At 38.9% G+C, this 24,458-nt stretch overlaps 1 protein-coding gene across 2 annotated transcripts; it reads left to right on the forward strand.

Annotated features, from left to right (window-relative positions):
• Nucleotides 1–575: 575 nt before the first annotated feature.
• Nucleotides 576–21,436, forward strand: nectin1a (nectin cell adhesion molecule 1a). Of its 2 annotated transcripts, none has more exons than XM_042499305.1 (10): nucleotides 576–1,158; nucleotides 12,682–12,794; nucleotides 14,696–14,954; nucleotides 15,840–15,957; nucleotides 16,148–16,329; nucleotides 16,424–16,541; nucleotides 17,020–17,171; nucleotides 17,271–17,403; nucleotides 17,497–17,557; nucleotides 20,488–21,436. In XM_042499305.1, the coding sequence occupies exons 1-10, from the start codon at nucleotides 1,107–1,109 to the stop codon at nucleotides 20,806–20,808; spliced, it is 1,509 nt and encodes a 502-aa protein (XP_042355239.1). In that variant the 5' UTR covers nucleotides 576–1,106; the 3' UTR covers nucleotides 20,809–21,436. The 2 variants fall into 2 exon arrangements, with proteins under 2 accessions (XP_042355239.1, XP_042355240.1); XM_042499306.1 differs by lacking the exon at nucleotides 20,488–21,436 and adding an exon at nucleotides 18,127–18,670.
• The last annotated feature ends 3,022 nt before the right edge of the window (nucleotides 21,437–24,458 follow it).

Consider the following 24,458-nt stretch of genomic DNA (forward strand, 5'->3'; position numbering starts at 1 on the left):
TGGTCACAAGTCTGTGCTGTTAAATCCTTAATCTTTATTTTCTGTCTTGCTTTAAAATAATTAAAATACTATACAATAGAGTCTATATAGTTTATGATGAATGTATTTATGTTACTGCTAAACGTCTACATCAGTCACAACATGTACTCTGTTAACAGAAAAAAAAACTTCAAATAAGCAAAATTAATTCCAAATCTCTGAAATTCAACAAAAATAAAATGTTTATCCAACACTTCATGTTAGTAAGTCAACATCTGAACCGATCAGCTGTTCGATCAGCTGAGAGCCAGGCTAGCAGTTGGCAGAAAGCAACTGCGCTGTCTGGCTCCAGCACCTGCAGCCGCCTCGAAATCGTGAGATTATGGCCCTCCACTTTTGCAGGATGTCAGAACAAATCGCCGGGATACAAATCTAACCGGCATGCATTGCTTGTCGGTCGCTGGTGATCGGTTCTGCAAAGAACAAACTGCAAAGAGCCTCCCCCTGACTCTGATTGGTTGATCTCTGCCGGGCGTGGTGGATTTCTACAAATTGCAATAACTGCACCAGGAGGAGCCACAGGACCCTGATTTTTTCACAGATCATCTGTCTCATATGCCCCTCTCAGATTATTGTAACATTTTCAGAAAATATGACAAAAAGTTATTTTGAAAAAAGTTACCCACTGTAGCTTTAATGTGTCTCAGCGGCCGGCCGGCGGCGTGCTCAGCGCAGCTCAGCCCTAACACAGTGACAGAGAGTCGGTCGGGACTGGGGGTAGGCTATCTCGGAAATAATCTGCCCACGCGTTAAGCTGCTTTATCCCCGCCGAGCCTCAGCCGGACAGAGACTGCTGCAGCTCCGGTGCCCCTCACAGGGAAGTCGGCATTAGAGCGGGAGAAAGAAAAAGTGACACAGGCTGCGGAGTTATTAAGTTTGACAAATCTTTGTGAATCACAGGAGTGTGCGCTCCGTTTGCCGCATACATGGAGACCTGACCCGACCCTGACAGACAGACCCGAAACTGAACCCGCCACCGTGTGATCACTCTGGGAGGCAGGAGGCGTTAAAACAAGTGCACACTGGGATTTTAACCACAGCGAGAAGCTGGCAACGGGGGTTTGGGCATGGACAGCACTGGATTTTGGATATTCCTGATAACAACTTGTGTTATTCCAGGTAGGCTGCTCTGTTTGGGTTTTTTTTCTGCACCTGTCTAATGATGTGACACTGGTGATATATATATGATATATAGAGTCCAGGGGACATACATGATGATTTTCTCTGTTTAAATCTCAATCACAAAGAAGCAGGTGCAGACACAGCGAAGAGGTCGAAAAGTAAAGAATCATGAATAGATTCAAAATAGAAATATGTAAAACGTGAATCGTTTTTTTTCATAACCTTCTGTATCCTGTTTTCTCATGAGCATGGTCGTTTCAACATGTTTTTACATCCAAGGTATTATTTTTGATACATTATTTTGTATAAACATGAATAAATGGTATTAATAGCATCTTGTGTGTATAATTACATTAGAATTTAATTGTTAATTTACTGACTCATCAATGTTATTGTCATTGTCACTTTCTTATTATTACTTTTGATAAATGACTTATACTGTATGTATTAATTGATTAATTATCCTATGCTGCTATGTTGCTTTTTTTTTTTTTTTTTAGATCTGTAATAGTCCATTAATAAGGCATCTTTAGGGTTGCCAAGTTGTGACATTAATATGTTTTTCACATCTTTGTAACCCACGAGTTATTTATTCATAAAATAATGCATTAATGACTTACAAATGATCTATTAAGCATTGGTGTAGATTTTGGTGGGGGACATGAACATTCGTCCCCCTCCTCAACGGATTCGTAAAAGTAGAAGAGGACTTAAACTTTGGACAAAATTAAAGACATTTATAGTTTATAGTTTCATATGTGTCACCCCATTGTTGAAATGAAAACCTATGCCCTTGCTATGAAGTATTAGTGAATGATTCATTAACAAGGCTATTACTAAAGCTATTAGTTAAGACATATAAACCCTAAACAAGTGGTGGCTGATGATTTTTTCATGATTTTTCAAATTTAAGGCAATTTGAATATACTAAAGGCCAAGGATACTCAACTTGCTTTGCCAGGGGGGCACTTTAACAAAATGACAAGGGGCCAGGGGTCAATGAATAAACAAATGTTAATAACATATATAATAAATCAATCTCGTGTTTTCAGCATTTCACACATTGCTGTCCTCATTCATCTTTGCCAAGAGACAAATCCAGTTGCAGCAGCCCCAAACAGGTCACATAGACCCCGGGGTGTTTTGAGGACATGAGGACATTTGGGACCTTGCATGGGCCTCTGTCATTGGGCCTACTGGATCCTCTCTTGGCACTCTTTTGATACCAAGCTTTTTTGTATATTTTTTTTTAAATGCACTCTGGCACCTTATTTACATTTAAAATATAAAAGAAAATTCCTAGTGTGAATCAGTTTATTTTCATTGTGAATTTGAAATTTATACACCACCTCTTAACTATTGCTGTGGGCTGTTGGTTCAGTCATTTTCCATGATATATGTTGCTGAGCATCTCAGTGCAGTTTTGCTTCATTTAGTGCAGCTCTTGACAGTTTCAGGAGCATCAGACCTCAAAATATCTTGAACATCTGATTTAATCTCTTCAACCATTAAACTTGTACTCCTGACCAGAGCAGAAGTCAAACCAGACAATTTCAACTGCCCCTGGCATTTGTCAGTTAGTTGTACACAGTTGTCAAACTCGCCTGCTTTCAGCAGGTGCGCTGGCATAATCACTCTAAGATGTGGCTGCCCCTGCAGATGGCATCTCCACATATTACAGTGTGTGTGTGTGTGTGTGTGTGTGTGTGTGTGTGTGTGTGTGTGTGTGAGTGAGAGAGAATGAATGGACTAACTCTTGCCATATTGTAACAGGTGCAGCTGTGTAATCACTCTAAGCTGGGGCCAAACTTGCAGCTATAGCATCAGACTGTTTAATAAAGTGAGGTGATGGTATACATATTACATAATCACAAAAGTGATTGTGGTGGCATACGGATGCGTTTAGCTCCCCTGACATCTGCTGTGATTGCTTTTTTCAGTCAGTCAGTGGTAAACCCCCCTGTGCCTGCTGAGCAGTAATTTGCTGGTGAGCATACATGTGTGTATGTGTTATTACTGAGTGTGAGGCCACGCCATGTGTGGGATTGTCATGTTGAAGGACAGAGCAGTGGATTAGAGCTGCACAGGGAGTGGGAAGGGTGTAACAACGTGATCGTTGCCAAGTCCCAGCCTGCCGACTGTTGCTGCAGTGTGTCTGTCTTCCCCTGGCTGCTGCACACTCAGGGTCTGTCGGCCTCTGTCGGGTGCCCCAGCAGGTTGTCACAGGCAATCACTGATGTGTTTTCACATATGAGTTTGCAATCCTCCCCTGCAGAAAGACACAGAAAAAGGCTGACTGAGACTGACAGATAGGCATCCTCATGAATTTTTGCATAATCCACTCTCCACAGCTGGAACACACAGACGCTACCCCACAAAAAAATAATCCAGCACAAGCACTCAGCCCTTCTGTCCTCTTCTTCTTTTGTCTGGGTCTTCTTTGTGCACCGCCCTCTCCAGAGTCGACCCATTTGAAGTCTTTTTTCCCCCTCCATTATCTCTCAATCACTTGATCTTCCTCCAGGGACATTTTCTTTATTTCTCTCCATCTCCTCCCTCTCTTGGGTTTTTATTCTCCTCCAATGTCCCAAAACACAGACGCAGCAGCAGTCATCATAATCCTGTGAGCTGCCCGCTGAACACTGGCCAAGTGCACACTCCACGTTCCTGCAGTGCCACAGAGATTACACACCCACACACACACGCACGCGTATCCACACATGTGCACATTGATCCCAATCAGAAACAATGAGAGATTATAATCGATTTAGGGAAGAATGAGAGGAAGTGTTTTCTCCATTTCAATCAGGCAAAAATCAAGTGGAGATTATTTGGCGAAGTGGATGTCCAAAAGTCAGTTGCTGTTGTCGGTGAAGTTTGCTGTTACACTTCTTTTGCTTTAGAGCTGCTCTGTGCAAAAACATCCTCGTCACAAGTAGTGGAATACACACACCATACACAGACCAGACGAACCTCTGACACTTTGACTGCACCCTGTTACGTAACGGCGAGGTTTCGGTGCGAGCATTGTGTGTGTTTTTGTGCGTGTGTTTTAGTCCGCATTTATTCTGCGTCAGGTTTCCCCACATTGTAAGTCACAAGACCAAAGATATAAACACAGTGGGTAATCCCCGATCAATCACAGATTTGATGGCCTAAAGATTAAACAGTTAATCCGCCCTCTTTCTCTCTCTGGGTTTTTTCATTTTCTCGTCTGTTGCAAGAGGTCAGTTTTTTAGCAGCTGTGGCCTTCTGGTTGCTGGAGGTGGAAGTGGTTTGCTTAGCACTGAAACACTGCAGTTTATTAACAACACTGCCGCAGATAATGATTTCCATCTCATATATTTAGTCTTAAACACATACTTGTAAAAACCTGAAATACTGATTTTGTGCCAAATTTTCTTAAACAGTTGGCTCTTTGATCTCCTCTGCTTTCTTTTCCAGCTTTTTATTTACCCTTTGAAACCTGGATGAACATCATTTTTCTTGTGCTGCATTCAGATATCTCTCACATGCATTTAAACTTCTGAAATGTGAGCAAATTTGTTTTATTTCTCAAAGGCACAGGGAAAGGAAATTGGAAAGAAATGTACTGAAATTTGTAGAAGATGAAGAAAGAGAGAGGTAGAGATATTATTAAAAATTGTTTTAAAAAAATAGGGAAAGTGTCCAGAAAAACGGTAGTTAGAATTATTCTAATTATGTATTTAAAATTACGTTACAAAAATATATTTTATTTTATTTTTCTTTAATTTTTTCACACTTTTTTCCCAGGTCATTTCATTGTTTTCCTTTTGTTTTGGGTCTATCTTGTTAAGTTGCTCAATGCCTTTTTCAATACTTTTGAATGATATTAAGTTCATCCGCTCAGGTTTCAAAGGGTTAATTTGGCACTGTAGAAACAGTAAAGTAGAAAGTTCAGTTCAAACCTCTTTTTTTGTTTTGTGTGCATTGTTTGCAGATTTAGGTTTTTCTGATTTGAATGTATCATGAGTAAATTTAAAAAATCCTGAATCCTGTCTGAATATTTACTGGTTTATGGCTGCCAATGAGGTAGTTTTCTTTACTCTTATCTTAAATATTTTTTTTTTCCACACTAGCAGCTTGGTGTTTTTGGATGGTAGTATGTGTGCGTGTCTGGACACTTTGAAAAATCTCTACTTTTTGAAACAGTTCTAACCGATTTCAGCTATCCCCTGATTTTTCTATTAGTACCACCCTGACACTGACATTTTTGGCTGCTTCCAAAAAATGGCGAAACCTTCTTGATGAACTGGAGTAATTTGAGGCCATGTTTAACAACAGCAAAGCTATATTAATACATTGGTTTACAAACTCTCATGACTTGCATAGTATAATTCAAGCCTCATGTGTCCAGTCATGCTCTGTGTTTAGGAAGCACTGAGCATAACTGGACACATGCGACTTGAATTATACTATGCAAGTCATGAGAGTTTGTAAACCAATGTTTTCATATAGCTTTGCTGTTATTAAACATGGTCCCCAATTACTTAAATTCATCAACAATTATTGGCAATTTTGGATTGTTTAGTGGAGTTACGTATGTGAGAAATACAATGCTGCCTTTGCGAATTCAACATAACACAGGGAGAGTAACTATATACAGTCATCACAATGATTATTTCAGGGGTGAAGTATTCATTTAACTTTTCATGTAGTGGCCGCATCAAGTAATTTTTTAAAATTTGCCAAAATATTTTGGTTTATGACTACATATTTGCAAAACTAACAATATCCTCACCAGAACACTATATATAAAAAATACTTTATCTCATACTTTCAAAAAAGTGTCCTGTCTTACATTTTGCCAAGAAAGCCTACAGCATACTGTTTTTATGTTGAACACTCACACATATGAGAAAAGGTTAAAAATGGCTAGACACATAATGAGAATGATGATGAGGGATGGAGGATATTCACTCAGGATATGGACAAAAAGCCCAGCAGCACGCTGCGATGCTCGTACTGTTTTTGCATGTTGCACATTCAAGTGTGAAACAATATTGCTATTGTTTTGTTACGTTCCCATGGTCGTCTCTTGCCAGCGTGGTGCTGTTTATAGATTTTGTCATGAGGGCTGGTGAGGTCATTTCCCATCTTCAAAACAATAGAAGAATGTGAATGGACAAAGCGGAAGAGAGGAAGGTGGGAGAGATGTTGGCCCAACGAGATATGAGTGTGTGTGCGTGTGTGTGTGTGTGTGTGTGTGTGTGTGTGTGTGTGTGTGAGAGAGAGGTAGGCTCTCTGTCTGCTCTGCTCTCACCTAAAGCCCCTAATCAGCTCAGCACCAGAGCATCAGTGGGGGGCAGGGGTCTCTCAGTGGGATACATGTGTGTGTTTTTCGGCATAGAGGATAGTGTGTTTAGTCAAAGGAGTCAGATACAAGTGAAAGGCATTTCATCTCCCTGATATAAAGCAGGACTGGCAAAAATCACAGACTTGTGGCTTTTCTGTAAATTCAGAACAATGTGAGGCTATTTATGCGCCATAGATTTTTTCCCAGAGAACCCCCTTTAGAGGCAGAGTTTAATATTTTGGCAAATACATTTGCTGTCTTGCAGAGTTATACCTTTGCCACCAAAATCAGCACATACATGTGGGATTTTTAAATATAGGAAAACACACTAAAAACAGGCGATAGACTCCATCCCCATTGCCAGTAGACCACAGCTGTGTACCCAGCTCTGCATTAGACAAGTATGCCTATGTGTGTGTTTGGGTTTTGTTGTGTTTTTTTTCTGGTGTGTTATGTTCAATGTTGTAGACAAGCTGTAAAACAGGCTAATAAACAGTAGAAAGCAGCATGGAAGCCAGCAAAAATGTTAAGGTGATTATTTCTTTAATATATATCGCTTACTTATTCAGTCTCCCTTTCAAACTCAGTGTAAGCTCATTTTGAATGATGTCTGAGTGCTGCTTGGTCAGATGGACAGCATTTTAATGGGGGCACATCATTGCATCTCGCCAGTAAATAGGCTAAATTTAGCATGTTCACCAAGATTTTGTATTACCATCACTGCTGACCAGAGCTGGAGCCTGTAGATACCCCTTAAAATTGCAGAGACATTTGACCCAACTGTGAATGCCGCTTGTAATCTTTGCCTGTATAAAGAAAAGCAAAGCCTGTTTCAAACAGTCCACAGCTGACTGTGGCTGACTGTGGTGCCAAAGCAAGGATTGCTTATCTGCAAATGTCATCAAAATAAGAATGGGAAGATTGTTGCAGATTATTACTTAAATTCAAGGCTAAACCTTACTCAGACATCCTTGAAACAGCACATATTGCATCAGATAAATTCTCAGTTTAACATGGATCACATGAAGCATTTCTGTAGCACAAAGCATTTAGTTAATATAAGACAAGCACATATTAAATGTTTATCTTGACAATATAAAAACTGATTAAAAATTTGAAAGGTGTTATGGGTATGGAGGTTTAAAACCTGAATCGACAAAATATTTCAGCACAAACATTTTGTTATTGTGAGCTCTGTTTGTACAGCAGCAAATGCACTGGGATACAGATGCAGTTTAATATCCTAAATGCTGTAATCTACTTCCACTGCTGGCCTTCTTCCCTTCATACGACCCGCACAAACACACACAATGGTTTATAAAAGTGGGTTCGGTGAACTCCTGCTTTAATACGAAACTGTTACAGTTATTAATATAACAAAACGCCTGCAGCTCAGACTGTAGTGGTCATATTTTAATGATTAATGTCAGGGATGCAGATGGGTCCTAAAAGGTCTATTTATTTCCAAGCTTGTTTGCATGCGAAGGACATGCAGAAATATACCATACACCAGATCCATTTTTGCATATTAAATGCCCTCTCTGCAGATTTATATTAAGATCAGACCAAACAAATGTATTAAAGTAGGGAAATAATACATTCTCTAATCTAACTGAGGCTTTGTTTCCATCTTTTAGGTGCTGGGAATCTAGGCAAGCAGTAGCACTAACATACTGTGCCATTTCTCTGTAAAAAAAAACAAAGAAAACAAACAAAAAAAACAAAAAACATGTGTCTCATGAATGAGATTAAAATAACTCATAATTTAGTCTGTCATCAGTTGAATTTGAATTCTTGTGATTTTGAATGAGGTGCCAATTTTACGGCCAAATATGAAACCAATGAAATAATCAACATATTCTTTCAAATGTTGCAGGTTTTTGTCAAGTTTCATGTTCAAAAGAGGACTTAGGTGCAGCACATTAAGCAGGCACCTTTGAGGAACAAAAGGGGAGCATTCACACAATAAAGCTGAGAGCAAAAGACAAAACTGAGCAAGCAACAAAACTGGGGGAGATAAGGAGGGACAGGTGGCAGCAGGCTGATGAGGAACAGGTGAAACAAATCAGGCCAGGGCATACAATCGCTGAGGCGGGAAAACACACAAAAGGCAGGGGGAGAAAAACTTCCAAATTAAAACAGGAAACAGGCTAAACATGAAGGAATACATGGAGCAAGCAAAAACAGACAGAAAACCCAGATAAGCAACCACCAACAAAAACTACAAACAACACGCCAGAATCATGGCAGTGTCAGGTGGCTGCAAAGCACATTTAAACTCAGCAGAAAAAAACTGCATTATCCATAACATTGTGTTTGCATAGTCATACTTAAACTTTAAAAAAAAGCTCCAAGTACAACTGTAAAAATACCTATAATTGATTTCTGCAGGTGTCTGACCTCTCCTCGTTTTTGAGAAGTTTATCGATATGAATCCATCTGCTTTCTCAGGGTTCAGAGAGATTTAAGAATTTTGCAAAGACCCTGGGTCTTCCCTATTTTTCAGTGCTGATTGGCTTCCTGTCCTCGCACAGGCTCAGTCTGCGGTTGACCTTTATTCAGCGCACTGTTGGAGGATTTTCTTATGTCATTCAGACATATGATGCCATTTATAACATTACGTCATAAGACCCCATGTTTACTCCAGAGCAGGTCATGGTCTGCAGATCAGAATCTAAATGAACTTCTTACTTGCTCTCACATAAATATGTGTTAAAACTACTGAGAATTAGACTGTTGTAACTCTAATGCTGGTCTGTTGTTCTGCTGTCCAACCCTCTTTTTTTATAGACTCCTCATGTAATACGTTAAAATCTAACTTTATTATCACAGTGGTAAGATGAATTTAATAATAGATATTTTTAAGTTTTAACTGCCTTCGTATTGCAATACCTTGTAAGTCAAGACTGAAATCTAAATTATCAATCCTAATACTAATTGATAGTCAGCTGATGATTGGCTTTGTTAAAAGTCTTGCTGAGTTGGAATCGATCCAGCAGGTGAACCAGGTGTTAAAGTGATCAAGCCCTATAATGCTGCTTTACTGAGAAGGACTCAAGCAATGAATTCCCATGATATTCAAAATTCAGTGGGATATCACTCTTAATGGCAAGAATCAACAGCGCATTTAATATTTTGAGTGATGGGAACCAGTAAAGTATGGGCAATTCTATGTACAGTAACAGCAAGGGTGTAGGTTTTCATCTCAACATTTGGAGGACTCCCCCACAGAAATTTTGAGCATGAAATACTTAATTTCCTGCATTCTGGTGATTTTTTTATGCATCAGTTGATGTCTGATATATCTTAATCTATGTAAATTTATATAAATTAAAAAAATAATGGAGTATATAATGCAGTGAGGCTCTCGGGTGTTCTGTATTGCTTTGATTGCTTTATTCCCCTGCAGATCAGCTTTTCTCATTTAATGCTATCTTTGCAGAGTCAACACACATATCGTACCTATAGTCTGCTGTGCATTACATGTTCGCTCTGCTGATATGGTGGTATCGCCTTCAGATCGTCTGACAAACACAGCACCCCACTGGGACTCTCTTTGGATGAAACAAAGTTTAAGCAGCTGGCTGGGAAACCAAAACTAACTGAAAACCTGTGTGACCCGGCATAAATTTCACCACTGTGGAGCTCATTGTCCACACAAATGTTAACTTTACCCCCTCCAATACAATCCAGCTCACAGCTGCTTCCTCAAGCTTTTCAGTGGGAAACGCACAGCGACACTGAGCTACCGGTCAGATGAGGCACATCTAGTTGACGGTGCCAGATGTAGCTACAGCCTGTCACACGTTAGCAAGACACGGCAAAGCCAATCCTATTAGTGACATTGGGTTAGGGAGGTGGGAGTCATAGTAGAGAAGGAGATCTGTTAACCAATTGTGTACCATGACTGGACACTTATGGATAATGGTAGTTAGATTTTTCTCAAAATTATTGCCTTGGGACATTACAGTGGCGTCTGTTCCTATCCAATGATATGCCCTTGAGTAACAGTATCGGGGCTGATTATAGAGTTCTTATAGGCCTATTTATAATGAAGAAAACATGAAGTCCATTCTTACATTGTAATAATGCAGTTTTGAATTGTTTCATCAGATTAAATAAGACATTTAGCTGTGTGTCATCAGCATAAAAGTGAGAAGAGATTAAGAGACAGTGTCTTCAAAGGGCAGCAGGTACATAGAGAACTGGACTAGACCCAGAATTGACCCCGGGGCACGCTGCACATTAAGCTTGACTAGGCCTATCAGGAGAGCAACTATCGGTTGTTTAGAGAGTTCTTTTGGATAGTGACTGGGGAAACATAGGTTGACGGTGTTGTCAGGGCTCTTTTCAATACATCCAATTAAAGCAGCATTGCACTTCTATAGCATTGTACGACACAAAAAAGGATCAAAACCAATGAAAAAAAAAACACAGACGTAGTCATTTTCACACATTCATATTCCTTTTCAAAACCTTGTGCCTACATTACCCACAATGCAACCTGGCCTAAACATATGCAATTTAAAACGGTTCAACTACACATTACACTGTATGAGGACATGTTACATTTAATTTTTAACTTCAGAGATTCCTGCTATAACACAGCAGGAAAAGTGAAAAACAAAGCAACAGACAAAGGAGTTCCAGTTTTAAAATGGCAGAGGAAAATTAGCACTGACCCCACTTTCAGTCTGTGCAAATTAAGTTTAACAAACCTCTGAAAACTTACCACAAAAATAAAAAAAAAACTTAATTGCTTCCGGTAAACTTCCTGAAAAGAGATTATATCACATTGAGTATTTATTATATATCCTCCCATATTAATGACCAAATAAGAAGCTGCAGGAAATTATATGCTGGCAAATAGACAACACAGCTCTGACAGAAATATAAGGATACCAAAAGACTGTTATTGGGTAAAACATGACTGCCTGGTAACAAGAGGAGCTTGTCAGAAGGATGAACAGCTTCAGTTTTGACGTGCTGTCAGCCTGTGGTGTTGTTGATTGGTTGCTGCTGTGATAGAGATTAGAATAGAACACTGATGGACTGATCAATATCGCTCCATTAATAACATGGAAATATTGGAATACATGATGGACCATGAACTATGGCATCTCATTGTGTCTGTTTTCTCAAATATAATATGTGAAACGTGAAAATCACCTCTGGGTATGGGTTAGACTCTCACTGTCAGTCATTCAGTGTTGTATTTATGTAGTAATGCACCAATCAGCTGGTTTGTGGCAATAAATGGCTGAGAGTTTTTAATTTTTATGACAAAAAAACATAACATGCTTCACAATAAAGTGAGAAAAAGCTGGGTTTTTTTGAGTGGTCAACATTTGCTGCTTTCTCACAAACACATACATTACATACTATTTGCAAGAAAGCGTCATTTCATTTTCATGTAGTGAAACTCCAATAAGAGGTCCACAAGGGAGCTCCAGTTGTCTCAATCACCATGCAGTTTTTGTTTTTATTTTTAAATGTTACTGTATAAATAATAAACACATAGGTAATCAACATTTTTTATATGTGAAAACACTTTATACTATAGAGAACATTACGGCAAAGTTATAAGTAAAGTGGCAGCGGTTAGCATGTCTGGATGCATTTTCATCTCTTGATGGTTGATAGATAGTGAGAGAGAGTGAGTGTGTGTTTGTTTGGGGTTGGGGGGGGTAGGGGGTAGTGTGCAACTGGGTGTTTTGTGTGTGAGAATGAGAGCAGCCATTGTTCTTAGCTGTTTTGTTCAGTGGGCCACCATTGTTCCTAAGGAAAAACAGTAGATTTATTCTTCATGAACCTTCCAGATTAAACACAAGGTTACTTACAGACATTATATCTGACAGACACAAGGAAACACACGTGACTCATGTCCACTCAGGAAGTGGGTGTACATGCTGTGGATTTGTTAAAGGGGATCAGTAAGTCAGTGGGAACAGTAACCAAACAAATCGCGCTTATTTATACCTCACTGTAATCCACAACCTTTGACCTCAGCTCACCTCGCACGCTGCTGAACTGTATCACCTTTGACAGCTCAGCTCACTTTATCAGCTCAGCATGCTGCGCTGACTGTGAACAGCTTAGTGTGCCAGTCTGATGCTGCCAACGTGTCTGTGTGTGTGTATTTTGTGAATACCTGGCGTAGGTAAAAGTATTTTTACTCTTTAAATCCTGTGTTTCTCCTCCAGGGATAAATGGGCAGACTGTGGAAATGGATGATGGAAAGTCAGGGTATGTTGGCTCAAAGGTGGATCTCCGCTGCCGGTTCATCAACAGCTCCCCGCCTGTCAAAATCTCCCAGGTATTCAGTCGTCCATCTGAGGGTTACACCAACGTATATGCAGATTAAAACATAGAATCCAAATCATATTATTCATATTCAGAACACATTTAGCGGCTAAAGAGACAGATATTTCCCTCAGGAGTAGTTAGAGACCAAAAACCCAGATAGTAAACATTTAATTTGCATTTATGAGTTGGCTAAAACATGACTCTGAATGAACTCTAATGTGCTCCATGACTGCTAGACTTGACAATAGGCAACTATTTGCAACGTTTTTTTATTTCACAGTGACCAGGATATTTCAGTGCATGTTAACATGTTCTGCCTCAACCTGATAACTCCATAACCTCTTTATGAGCCAGACTCAATAGACAGAGGCCACATTCAAAAACATCAGATGTGTCACAGGAAAGAAAACAAGGCTCAGTTTCACAAGTACTGAAAATTCTTGGCCAAATCTGAGGTATGATCATGTATGGACAGATATTCGAAGTATTACTGCTTAATACTAATTAATGCAAAAACATGAGTTGATTTTCAGCCCATAATGAAATGAATGACAGCCACTGACTGCCTGTGTGGTTGGAAACCAGAACAACTTGTGGTTTGCTTTTGAAAGTGACAAATATTGATTAAATATTTCTACTTAATGCAAACACATGAGTTGATTTTCAGCCCATAATGAAATGAATGACAGCCACTGACTGCCTGTGTGGTTGGAAAAGAGAAGAGCCAGAGTTCAAAAGGTGTGAGATCAAAACAAACTTATTAAATGAGGTATGATTATTTTTTTATCCATTGAGCTTTTTATAAGAAACAATATGTAATTAGCATTGAAACGGTATGAAATTTTCACAGTACAATAACCGTCCCAGAAAATATGATTTTATGGTATCATGTTACACAGCTGTATACAATAGTTACTCCAGTCAGTTTTTTTGGTTAAAGTAAGACTTTATAATGTGTGTAAAAAGGCAGTTGAAGTGGAGAGGAGATGCACATGCGCAGGAGAGATCTTGCATTTTTACAGTACTATAGAGAAGTAAATGTACATGGTACGATAACTGGCAACTTTAACATTATGGTATACTTTGAAACTGGTATATCACTGCAACACTTCATAACGATTTGCGTTATTGTTTACTGGTGCATGGTAAATATATAGTTTGTCCTTTCATCTTTGGGCTACCTAACTTATATCTTGAATTTGTCCTGTCAGTCTTACAATTTCCCTTTTTGAAGGACAAATACAAACAAGTACCGCCTGCTGCCATGGAGTTTTTTCCTCTCACGCAGGCACAGAATGTACACGCTAGTTGGTCATTTGTTGTAGTCTTTGTGGTGTGTTCAGTGCAACTGTTTGGCCGAGACAAAGGGAACTTAACAGTCAGGCTTAATCAACACGAGTTCTTTAATGTTGGTTTGGTGTCTTGGCCTTAAAACTTTTCTTTTGGAATCAATTTTAAGGACCATTTCAGCAATTTTATCAGTTTTAGCCAATGAACTTTATTTTTATATTACTGGCTACAGTTTCCAAAGAGCTGATTTTCCATGGTCCAGGAAGTCATTTCCATATCAGCAAGATATTACTGCTTAATACTAATTAATGCAAAAACATGAGTTGATTTTCAGCCCATAATGAAATGAATGACAGCCACTGACTGCCTGTGTGGTTGGAAACCAGAACAACTTGTGGTTTGCTTTTGAAAGTGACAATTAATGATTAAATATATATATATATATATATATATATATATATATATATATGCCTTCTGTGATGTTGCTAGGCTAAAACCATTTCCTGTTCAATATTCAATTACTATTACAACTGTTTCAGATGTCTGTGGTTCACAGCACAGCTTTTCTACACCTCACATCATTAATTACTTCTTCCATTTCTTCCATTGTTCTTTTATAAGGTAACATGGCAGAAGCTGGTGAATGGCACTAAGCAGAACGTGGCAATCGCCAATCCTTCCCTGGGTGTGTCCGTGGCCCCGCCCTACAGGGACCGTGTCACCTTCAAGAATGCAGCAGTGAGGCGGCGAATGCCAACCCTGGAGGACACCACCATCACCTTCTCCTCACTCCGCCTCTCTGACGAGTCCACCTACATCTGTGAATACACCACATTCCCTGCAGGGAACCGAGAAAACACTGTGAACCTCACCGTCTACGGTAAGACAGCCCCTTACAAGCCCTTGAACCTTGAAATTATATTGATTTCTTTCAAACACATGGGATGAAGGCAATGAACAATGAAAGAAGAAATCACCCATAATTAGCAAGAAATTAGTAAAAGTACAAGGAAATTACCTGAAAATTAGAAAAAATAAATAAATAAAATCAAACAATTTAAAAAAAAGGCTAACAAAACAGCAACGAAAATTACCTGGAAAAACCTGCTTAGAATGTATAATAATTTTGTGATTTTAAATATGTTTATTAGGATTATTATTAACATATTTTTCCCTGGCTTTAAAAAAAAAATCATTATCTTAATCTACTAATTTCTTACAATTTGTGAAAGCTTTCCTACCAAGCTGCTAATTGCCTTTCTCATGTTTTTGAAAGAAATCGCACCAATTTTCTCCGGTTTCAAAGGTTTAAATACTTGTGAAAGGCGTCTAAAAGCAGCACAAGAAGAAAGGATTAAACTAACGAGATTCTTTCATTCATTGTCCGTAACCGCTTGTCCTCGTAAGGGTTGCGTAGGGGCTGGAGCCTATCCCAGCTGTCAATGGGCCGAAGGCGGGGTACATGCTGAACACCTATTGCAGAATTGACACATAGAGACAGACAACCTTTCACACTCTCATTCACACCTACAGGCAATTTAGATTCACCAATTAACCGGACCTGCATGTCTTTGGGCCCCCCGCCTAAGGTCTGAACCTGGGACCCTCTTGCTGTGAGGTGACAGTGCTAACCACTACACCACTGCTCCGCCCACTAACAAGATATAAAGTTTGATTAGAGAGTTTTAGAATGAGTGTGTTCTGTAAATTAAAGATTCTAATGCTACATTAACTCAAAGATTGTATGTATTTTTCTTTCCCGTAGTTCGCCCAACAACTCAGATGAGTCTCTCCACACCAACGTTGGTGGCACGTTCATCCAATCTTAAGACACCAGTGGCCACCTGCATCTCTGCCAATGGAAAACCACCCGGTACCATCAGGTGTGTGTGTGTGTGTTTATGTGTGCCTTAGTGGAAGACAAGAAGTGTTTTATCTCTTGAACGTTGCCGCAGCATGTGTACTGATGTGTGACAAAAACTGCCCAGGCTGTTTTAATCTCATATATCCACGAATCAGCCTGCATCAGTGTTTCTCTGTGTCATGACCCCAAGTCCTCTTTGATGTGAGCAGGTGGGAGACGAGGGTGCCAGGAGAAGTGACCAGCCGAGAGTACAGGAACTCAGACGGGACATTCACTGTTCAAAGTGACTACATTTTGGTGCCCAGCAGAGAAACACACAAGGAGACGCTCACCTGCGTCACCTCCTACAATGAGGAAGTCTTCACTGACAGCGTCACCCTCGATATTCAGTGTAAGTGTTTCTCACTCTAAGAAATAAGCACATAACTATACAGGCAAAATGCTAACACTATTACAAGCTCACTCTCTCTTGTGTTTTGTATCAGATGAGCCAGATGTTTCGGTGGATGGGTACGATGGAAACTGGTACCTGAACCGAGAGAATGTTCAGCTGAGCTGCCAAGCAGATGCTAACCCAGCCGTCTCTCTGTATCAGTGGAGAGTGTAAGTACGACGCTGTTTGTATTTCACTCAAATTTACTTTCAAAGTGAGACCACCTACTTACAATGGACCATGGAGGCTGTAGTGTTTCTGCAATTTGAGATTCACTTAAAAAATATAACTGATCTGGTAATCTGGTTTAGTATATCCTTCCCAGCGACTTCTGTTTGCTAATTCTTCAACAAAATATCTACTTTTCGTTTCAAATGCCAATAAATACACACCTAAAGCATTAAACATCACACCCTGTGCTTTCCTACCTTTTTTCTGTTCTGTTCTATATATATATATATATATGTTATGTGGAAATTGTGCCTCTCCTGTTTGCATAGAGCAAAAAAAAAAAAAAAAAGGTTGCAAATGTTTGCCACACTGCCTCTTTAAATGAAAGTGATTCACATGGACAAAATGATGATTGAAGAGACTCTGGGTTTCACAATTTGTGTGCACTTCTATTTTTATCTTCTGTCTTTTCTGCAGGATTAATGGCACCATACCAAGCAATGCTGAGATCCGAGACAATGTCCTGACCCTTAGAGGGCCGGTCACATATGACCTGCAGGGCACCTATGTGTGTGATGCCACCAACAGTATCGGGACAAGATCGGGCTCTGTGGAGGTCAGCATCATCGGTACGTTTACCTCGAGTCTTGATGACACCTAAAACTACTGTGACCAAGGAATGTGTTTTTGCATGTCAATTTTTATTGATATGTGTGTTTTCTCTGTAGAAAAGCCTCTACCGCAGATCGCTACAGGTGATGTCATCAGTGTAATCGCTTTGTTACTGGCTGCTGGAGTGCTCATGGGCATCACTATAACAGTCCTGGTGCTCAAAATAAGAAGTAGAAAAGATGACTCTTCGTACGTAAACTGTCTGTTATTCCTCCATTGTCCCAATGTGCTTTGCATCCTCCATCATTTCCTCATTGTCTAACATTTGCTCTCTTTGATCAGAAATGACTCTCCATCCAGAAAACTGTCCCAGCCTATAAGGAAAAGACCGGATGATATCCAGGTAACCTTTGTGTTGTGTTTGTAATTTATCACACGTTTCAAGAGTGGCCAGTGTGCTTAAGTTAAGAATTGGATAGTAAAAATTGGACAATTCTTTGGCAGGTCCACGAAAGTACACCTGTAAGGAAGTTCACCCACAAAGCATGATGTCATCCATAGCAACGAGACCAATCCTCTCTTTGTTCCATGCTAAAAGTTAATATCGAAATTATATTTTATCCCTCGCACTGATTTTCTTTTGTTGATTTACACTATTGTCTAGGTTTTAGTGTTTTTATTGAACTATATCATTACAATTATTACAGATTTTAAATCTACTTCATTATATTTTATTATTAATGTATTTTTTACTCTGTTTTACTACTAATCCAGTTATCTAGCTTTTAATTCTGTTTTAATTATACTGTCATCATTTTCATTGCCATGCATGCATTGGTCTCAGGTTGTTAAATTGTTAGTAATTTTTGTTATTTTTGCAGTCTACACTCTTTCTGTCTTATTATCCATCTAATTGTTTTCATTTGTTCCTCCTTCTTCTGTGTGTATTGTATTTCATGTTTACTGACACAGACCGCTCACCTGTAAGGAAGTTCACCCACAAAGCATGATGTCATCCATAGCAACGAGACCAATCCTCTCTTTGTTCCATGCTAAAAGTTGTTCTCGACAGCTTTATGAATAGCTCTCAAAGGAAACTCTCAGTCAGGACCTTTCAGTGGCATTTACGAGGACTCCCAGTGATAAGATAAGATCCTTTGTAAATATGGCCCCAGAGGATATATTTAGTACATATAATGTTCTCCTATGTTTGGTAATATTTGAGTAGTTTCAGTAACTCAAAAATAATTTTATATTGTCTTTTTATTATTCTGAACTCATGTCTGATATTTCAACATTTTTTGTCCTGCCATCATATTGATGTTTATGAAAAGGCGTTATATTTATAAAGAAAACTGCTCTTTAATGCCTCAAGATACACAGTTCATTTAAACACTCTGCACACCCACACGGGTGTTTTCAATCATCAGGCTGAGTAGACCTCTGATTAGAGCCACGCTGCAATTTGTGAGGTCACTAAACTCCTGACATGTATTGGCCTTTTCACAGAAATCATTTAGACATACCACAGAAGAAAAAAGTGTGTAAATAATGAAATAATTGATGGTTGAATTACGTTTAACAGCTTCAGTTTCAGGGTCTTGGTGTTGTATATGCTGGCTCACTGTCATGACTTACTGGGGCATCTAAATAAAAAAAGAGTGATTGTTAATGTGTTTAGTAACATCTATGCTGTACTATGAGTGAACATTTCTGCTGTGAAAAAAGCCTATTGTAAGTGAATGATAAAAGTATCAGTCACAACTGATCAAAACAGAACCCAACAAAAGCAGCCAAAGATTTTTTCTGCGTCACATAAACAGAAACAGAAACAGTCCTCTGTGGTAAGGACATCCAGAGAAATATTTACACATTTATACCCATAGAAAGGGATAATTTATAACAAGATATCTTCTTTGTCCAGTCTATCATTTTGACCATTTTCTCATACTTCTTAAATTTGGCTCCTGAGAAATAGCCTTCCTCTTGTCTCAGCCCGCTCCTAATTTCAGGTCTTAAAATGCTCCTTTTTCTCTCCTACTTCACCAATCATTATTTGTCTGAAACAATCAGCTCTTGAGGTAACAGTAAAATCCAAGAAAACCTGATCAAGTTTCATCTCTGTGTACTTTATCTCTTCTCAGAGTTGAGAAACCTCTGAGAAGCCTATCAGCACAGCAAAAGACCTGTTGATTTATTCTTTTGCTCCTTATTTCTCCTAAGGGGTGAGTTAGAGGAAGCAGACCCAAGTAATCTCCAAGTAAGAAGCTGATTTATAAGCTGACTGATTGTGAGCAGCAATTTTTACAATTTATTTAGTAATATTATTTAGTAATATTTGAGTTTTATTTTATTTGATCATTTATTTTTACTGATATTTAACTTTAATATGAATTTAGCCTCTCAGTATTATTTATTTCCTGCCTCCATGGTAAATTTCTACAAAAGTTGCAGAAACTCTACATACTCCGGTGCTTTTAATGACTTTGGCTAATTAGACCTCAGATTGCTCAGGTTGATTTTGGGCCATTAACAAGGAAAAAGTCAATCAAAAAAAAAAAAAAAACTCAGCTTAACAAGAATTTATCATGGCATTGGCAGCATGATTCTCTGCAGCTCTTATTGGAGCTCAGCCCAGACTAATGAAGATGCACACCTCTCTGACTGTTGTTACACTGTTCTTTATGTGGAACTTAGTAGAAACTCTGTATTACGGGATATGCCATATTTTATCATCCACGATAATACTGGTATAACTTTTAATTGGTTATGATAAAAATCATATTGTGATAATGGCAATATTCAAGCTTGTTGGCATAATGACATCATACCATTACACACAGCAACAACAAGCATAGATGAAAGCGAAATTGAACTGGCTCCATGGTGGAGGAGTTAAGATCCAAAAAAAAGGAATGACTTCAGTAGTTTGAAATTAGTGGTGGTGATTGGCCCGGGTGTCTCGAATGTTTTATAACTTTTTAGACCTTTCAGCTACTCAAAAGTCAGTCAGTGGCTCCTCTGGCAGCATACGTGGGAGAAACATCATTGCCAAATCTCTACTGGAGGACACTTCTCTCCTCTCACATGGGACATAACGTCATATCTCCCAACACTAGTCTAAACAGTGTTGACCTTTAACGGAACAGAGAGAGGCGGGCCCACTCATAAAAGCTTAACTCCACTGCACTACAGAGGTCAGAAACTTCACAGGGTACCTTAAGTACATAGTTAATGTATTGTATGCCATATACAGTATATTCGGTATATACCAGCTGTAAATTGTTTCTACTTTTGAAACATTTTTAATATTCGTCTTTCATTTCTCCACAGCACTCAGGACGGTTTTATGAAGAGCTTCCAAACACAGCAGACTATGTGAGCTACAGACTGGCCTGTAACAAGGAGGACTACCCTGAGCCCTACTCCCCTCCCATCAAGCCTCCGCTCTCGTTTCTGCCCCAACACCCCTACCACTCCTCACAACCAACCCCTGCAACCACCAGCAGCAGCAGCAGCACCAACACGCCAAAAAACACCTTCTCTCCTCCTTCACACACCACGGCCATCTTTAAATACCCCTCGGTACCGGGCATGTCTTCTCCTCCCCCTGGAGTGGCGGCATACACTTTTCCCAAAGAGCAATACGTCTGAACGGATGCTTTGTCACAAACTCAAACCGCCCAAGGGAACTCAGATGACCTAATATAAACTCGCACATTTCCTAACAAGAGGCTGGAAAAAGGTGGTTAACCCTGGACTATCAGGCAGTGTCTCTGCACTGGCTGCACCTTTGTGGACGGCTCTGAAGGTCAAAGGACAGTGCAGCTTTTGAACTTGGAATTAAGTCCAATTTTGGAACATTTTCTCGTTTTTGTCCGGTCTTTTGTTATGTTATCTGTTCTTTGAAAAGGGAACATTGTTGGACCATGTTTCAGATGTGTAGGATAGAGGAAGGTCAAGTTAAAGATGATATGATTAACATTGGAAAACTTTATAATGCATGGATGTATGACCTTTGATTTAAAAATACTCCAAACTAAACAGATAAAACAGATTATCTCTTGATGTCCTATGTGGTTGACCCCTATCATCTACGTATCGTTTTGTAGAAAAAAGAGAAAACAAAACAAAAACTGTTATAATTTCCTGCTTTATCTCTCATGCCCAGTCTCTTTATCCTGCGTTGTACGCTGAAAATCTCTTTACTGTGGAACAGCAGAACTCACCTTTTGGTTTTAACTCCTGCTTGTATGTAATACTTTTATTGTGCTTGTATTTTGTATTATTTGCTTTTCTTGTAAAGAAAATTTAAAAACATTTTTATTTACTGAAGACTTTTGTTGGTATATGAAATTGATGTTTTTATTCGTGGTATCTGTGGTTTTTAGTATTCATTGACACTGGTTGTTGGATGAGCCTTGAATTTTTAGCATTTAAATAAAAATGGTCATTTAAACTTGTATCAACAGTGACTGAAAACCACAAAACATTACAAACTCCTGTTCTCTTTCTTTAGTCTAAATCATTTTCAAAGTGGAAACAGACTGTTGCAAAGACAACCAAATCACTTTCCATTTTCCTAAGAGCCTACCACAGTTTCCACAGTTACTTTGTTCCACCGCCCATGCACTATTTCTGCTATAGGGATAGTAACTGCAAAGACCCTACGCTGAAACTCTTTGGTATACTGGGTATGGCTACTAATAGCTACTACAGGTAGACAAAAGCACTATTCTCTTCCTGTTTTGGTTGTGCACTTGCTTGTGCTGTAAATCAAACCTGTATTTTTCAGGGAGATCGCACTTAATTGCAGACAGAATAGCATAGTGAATGAGTGCCTCAGGGATGACGTTTTTCTGTGGGCAGACATGGAAGTTAGAATTGCCCTGGTTCCCTCGTCAAAAAGCCTATGGGATTTTTCTTTTTGGGATATTACATAATGGCAGAAAATAAGCTCTGTTGTAAAGAAATGTTCATGATCCTGAAACATTTTGTTCAGAAAGATAATAATCACAAATGAACACAACTTGTAGGATTTTTGAAGCCTAAATGCAATTGGCAGAAGTAAAAAGCTAACTTGAAGCTATTGACAAACTACACAACGGTCTTGCACAACGTAATGCTGCCTCCACAACCAAAGTGTCAAGCTGTGTTCGCCATGATGACGTTCTGTAGTCTCATTTATCAACAACCTATTTTAAGACACATAACAGCTTCAAAATTCATGAGTGGGGTAAAAACCTGTGACCATAAACTAACCAAAAACCCAGCCAACCAAAAACCCATTGACTTCAAGATCAACTTTATGATAGCCTGAATGTCTATTTAATAGAACTTTTTTTTCTTAAGGCCAGCATTAAGACTGACTGTGCACTTTTTTCTCAAAACTTTTTAGAGTAGGCTTGAGGCCTAATGCTGTTGGTAGTTTCCATAAGGGCATTTCTAATCTGATGTATTTGCAATACGCCAGCAGCAGGGCTCGATGTATGGCAATGTTGTCTAGTTGGTCAGTCCACCATTTTGGTCCAGACAGAAATATCTCAACTACTTGATGGGTTGCCATGAAAAATGTCATGCTATTTACTAAATTTTAGCATGCTAACTCGCTAAACTGGAAATGATAATTATGGTAAACATTTTACAAATGTCTAAGGTATGCTAAATAATGTTAGTATGTTAGCCACTGTGTTAGCAAGCTATCTTTAGCATTGAGCTAAAAGCACCACTATGCCTATAGCCACAGACTGTTACACTAATTTTTCAGGCTTATAGTTACCATTTTTTGCAATCAGAAAACTGTGATCCTATTAAATATAATCTGTTACGCCCTGACCTAGTTATAGGGACACATGACACAGTTCCCGAGGCTACAGTGATGTCTGATGGCTTTTAATAATCATCAATGTACATGGCCTGAGGTGAACTTCCCTTTCTACAATGCAGCCTGGATCATCCTATTTAACAGGGAAATTTATTATGTCCTGTTCACCTCTTAAATAAGCACAAGGAACTAATCAGATCATCATAAAAAAAACATAACAAATGATGTAACTGTCCTTTAAAATGTCAAAATAAGAGCAAAAAGACTAAACAAACTAGCAATATGTGAGCAGAAACTCCTTGAATCCATTTAAGCCTGCTGTTGCAGTTCAGTTAGAACTATCTTTTAGTTTTACACTCAAGAGGATATGACGCAATGAAGTTATGCTACCTAAAACGCTTTTTTCAATATTTTTATATGGATGACATGACTGGAAGCCTGTGTGAAAGAGGTCATCCACTGAATATTACCTCCTGAGTACAGGTTTCCCTCAGCTGTATTTAGTTTTAGCTCATTTATGGCGCACAAATTTACTATTTGGTTCAATGTAACTGCTCTCATGGAATCATTTTTGATAGTAGCTTCACCACACGTCAATTTGATGGACTCTCAAATCCGGTTGGTTGGAGTAAAAATCCACTTGAAGATATTTTAAATATCCCTCAATAAAATTGTTGAAGGGCATTTTGCATAGGTTTTGTTTTGTTCTTTATACATTTTTTAAGTAAATGTCATTATTCTATGTCAATATGATGTTGGTGTGAGACATCAGAAGACACTGGATTTTTGTTACTCAACAAAACTTAAAACTATCAAAATATCGACATCATCTGTCATCAGCATTTTACAACAAATTGACGGTGGCATTAGATGTTGTGCTGACATTTGGTTAACCTATGTCACAACCTAAATTCAATCAAAGATGCTGGTAAACAAAAAGCTAAAAGACTCTGTAAAATACCTGCTCAGAATCAAACAGCAGACAGACAGTTTCCAAACAGCGAGTGAACATTGTAGAGCATCTAGCAGCTTAAGAGCCAGAGATTTTTCTCAGAAGTTGTTGGAGATCATTACAAAGGCAAGCCTGAATACAAACACAACACCCTACTGGTTTTAAACAACCCAAAGCATGTTTGTTTTTTTTATCCCACAACCACTTTTACATCCACACTAAGATATAACCATGATATATGTCACACATGCTTTATCAGTTTCTGTCAGAGTCCCAGGCTGCCCTTTAAGCTGCCTTTGTGATGAAATCTTTCACAATTAATTCCCAGCTCTCCGAGCAAACAAGCTATGGATCCACTGCATCCAGCTCTCATGGGACATTCACAGGCTTTTCAGCCTTCATGTTCAGCTTCAGTCTCAGCAGCCAACTCAGCATGCCCAAGATTTTCTTTTTTCATATCTTTTCTTTCTCCATTGCACAGGGGGCTTTAAAGTCAAAGCTTTGGAGAGGACTGGTTCACCGTCAGAA

Source organism: Plectropomus leopardus, chromosome 13 (genome assembly GCF_008729295.1).
Source record: "Plectropomus leopardus isolate mb chromosome 13, YSFRI_Pleo_2.0, whole genome shotgun sequence".
NCBI lineage: Eukaryota > Metazoa > Chordata > Actinopteri > Perciformes > Serranidae > Plectropomus > Plectropomus leopardus.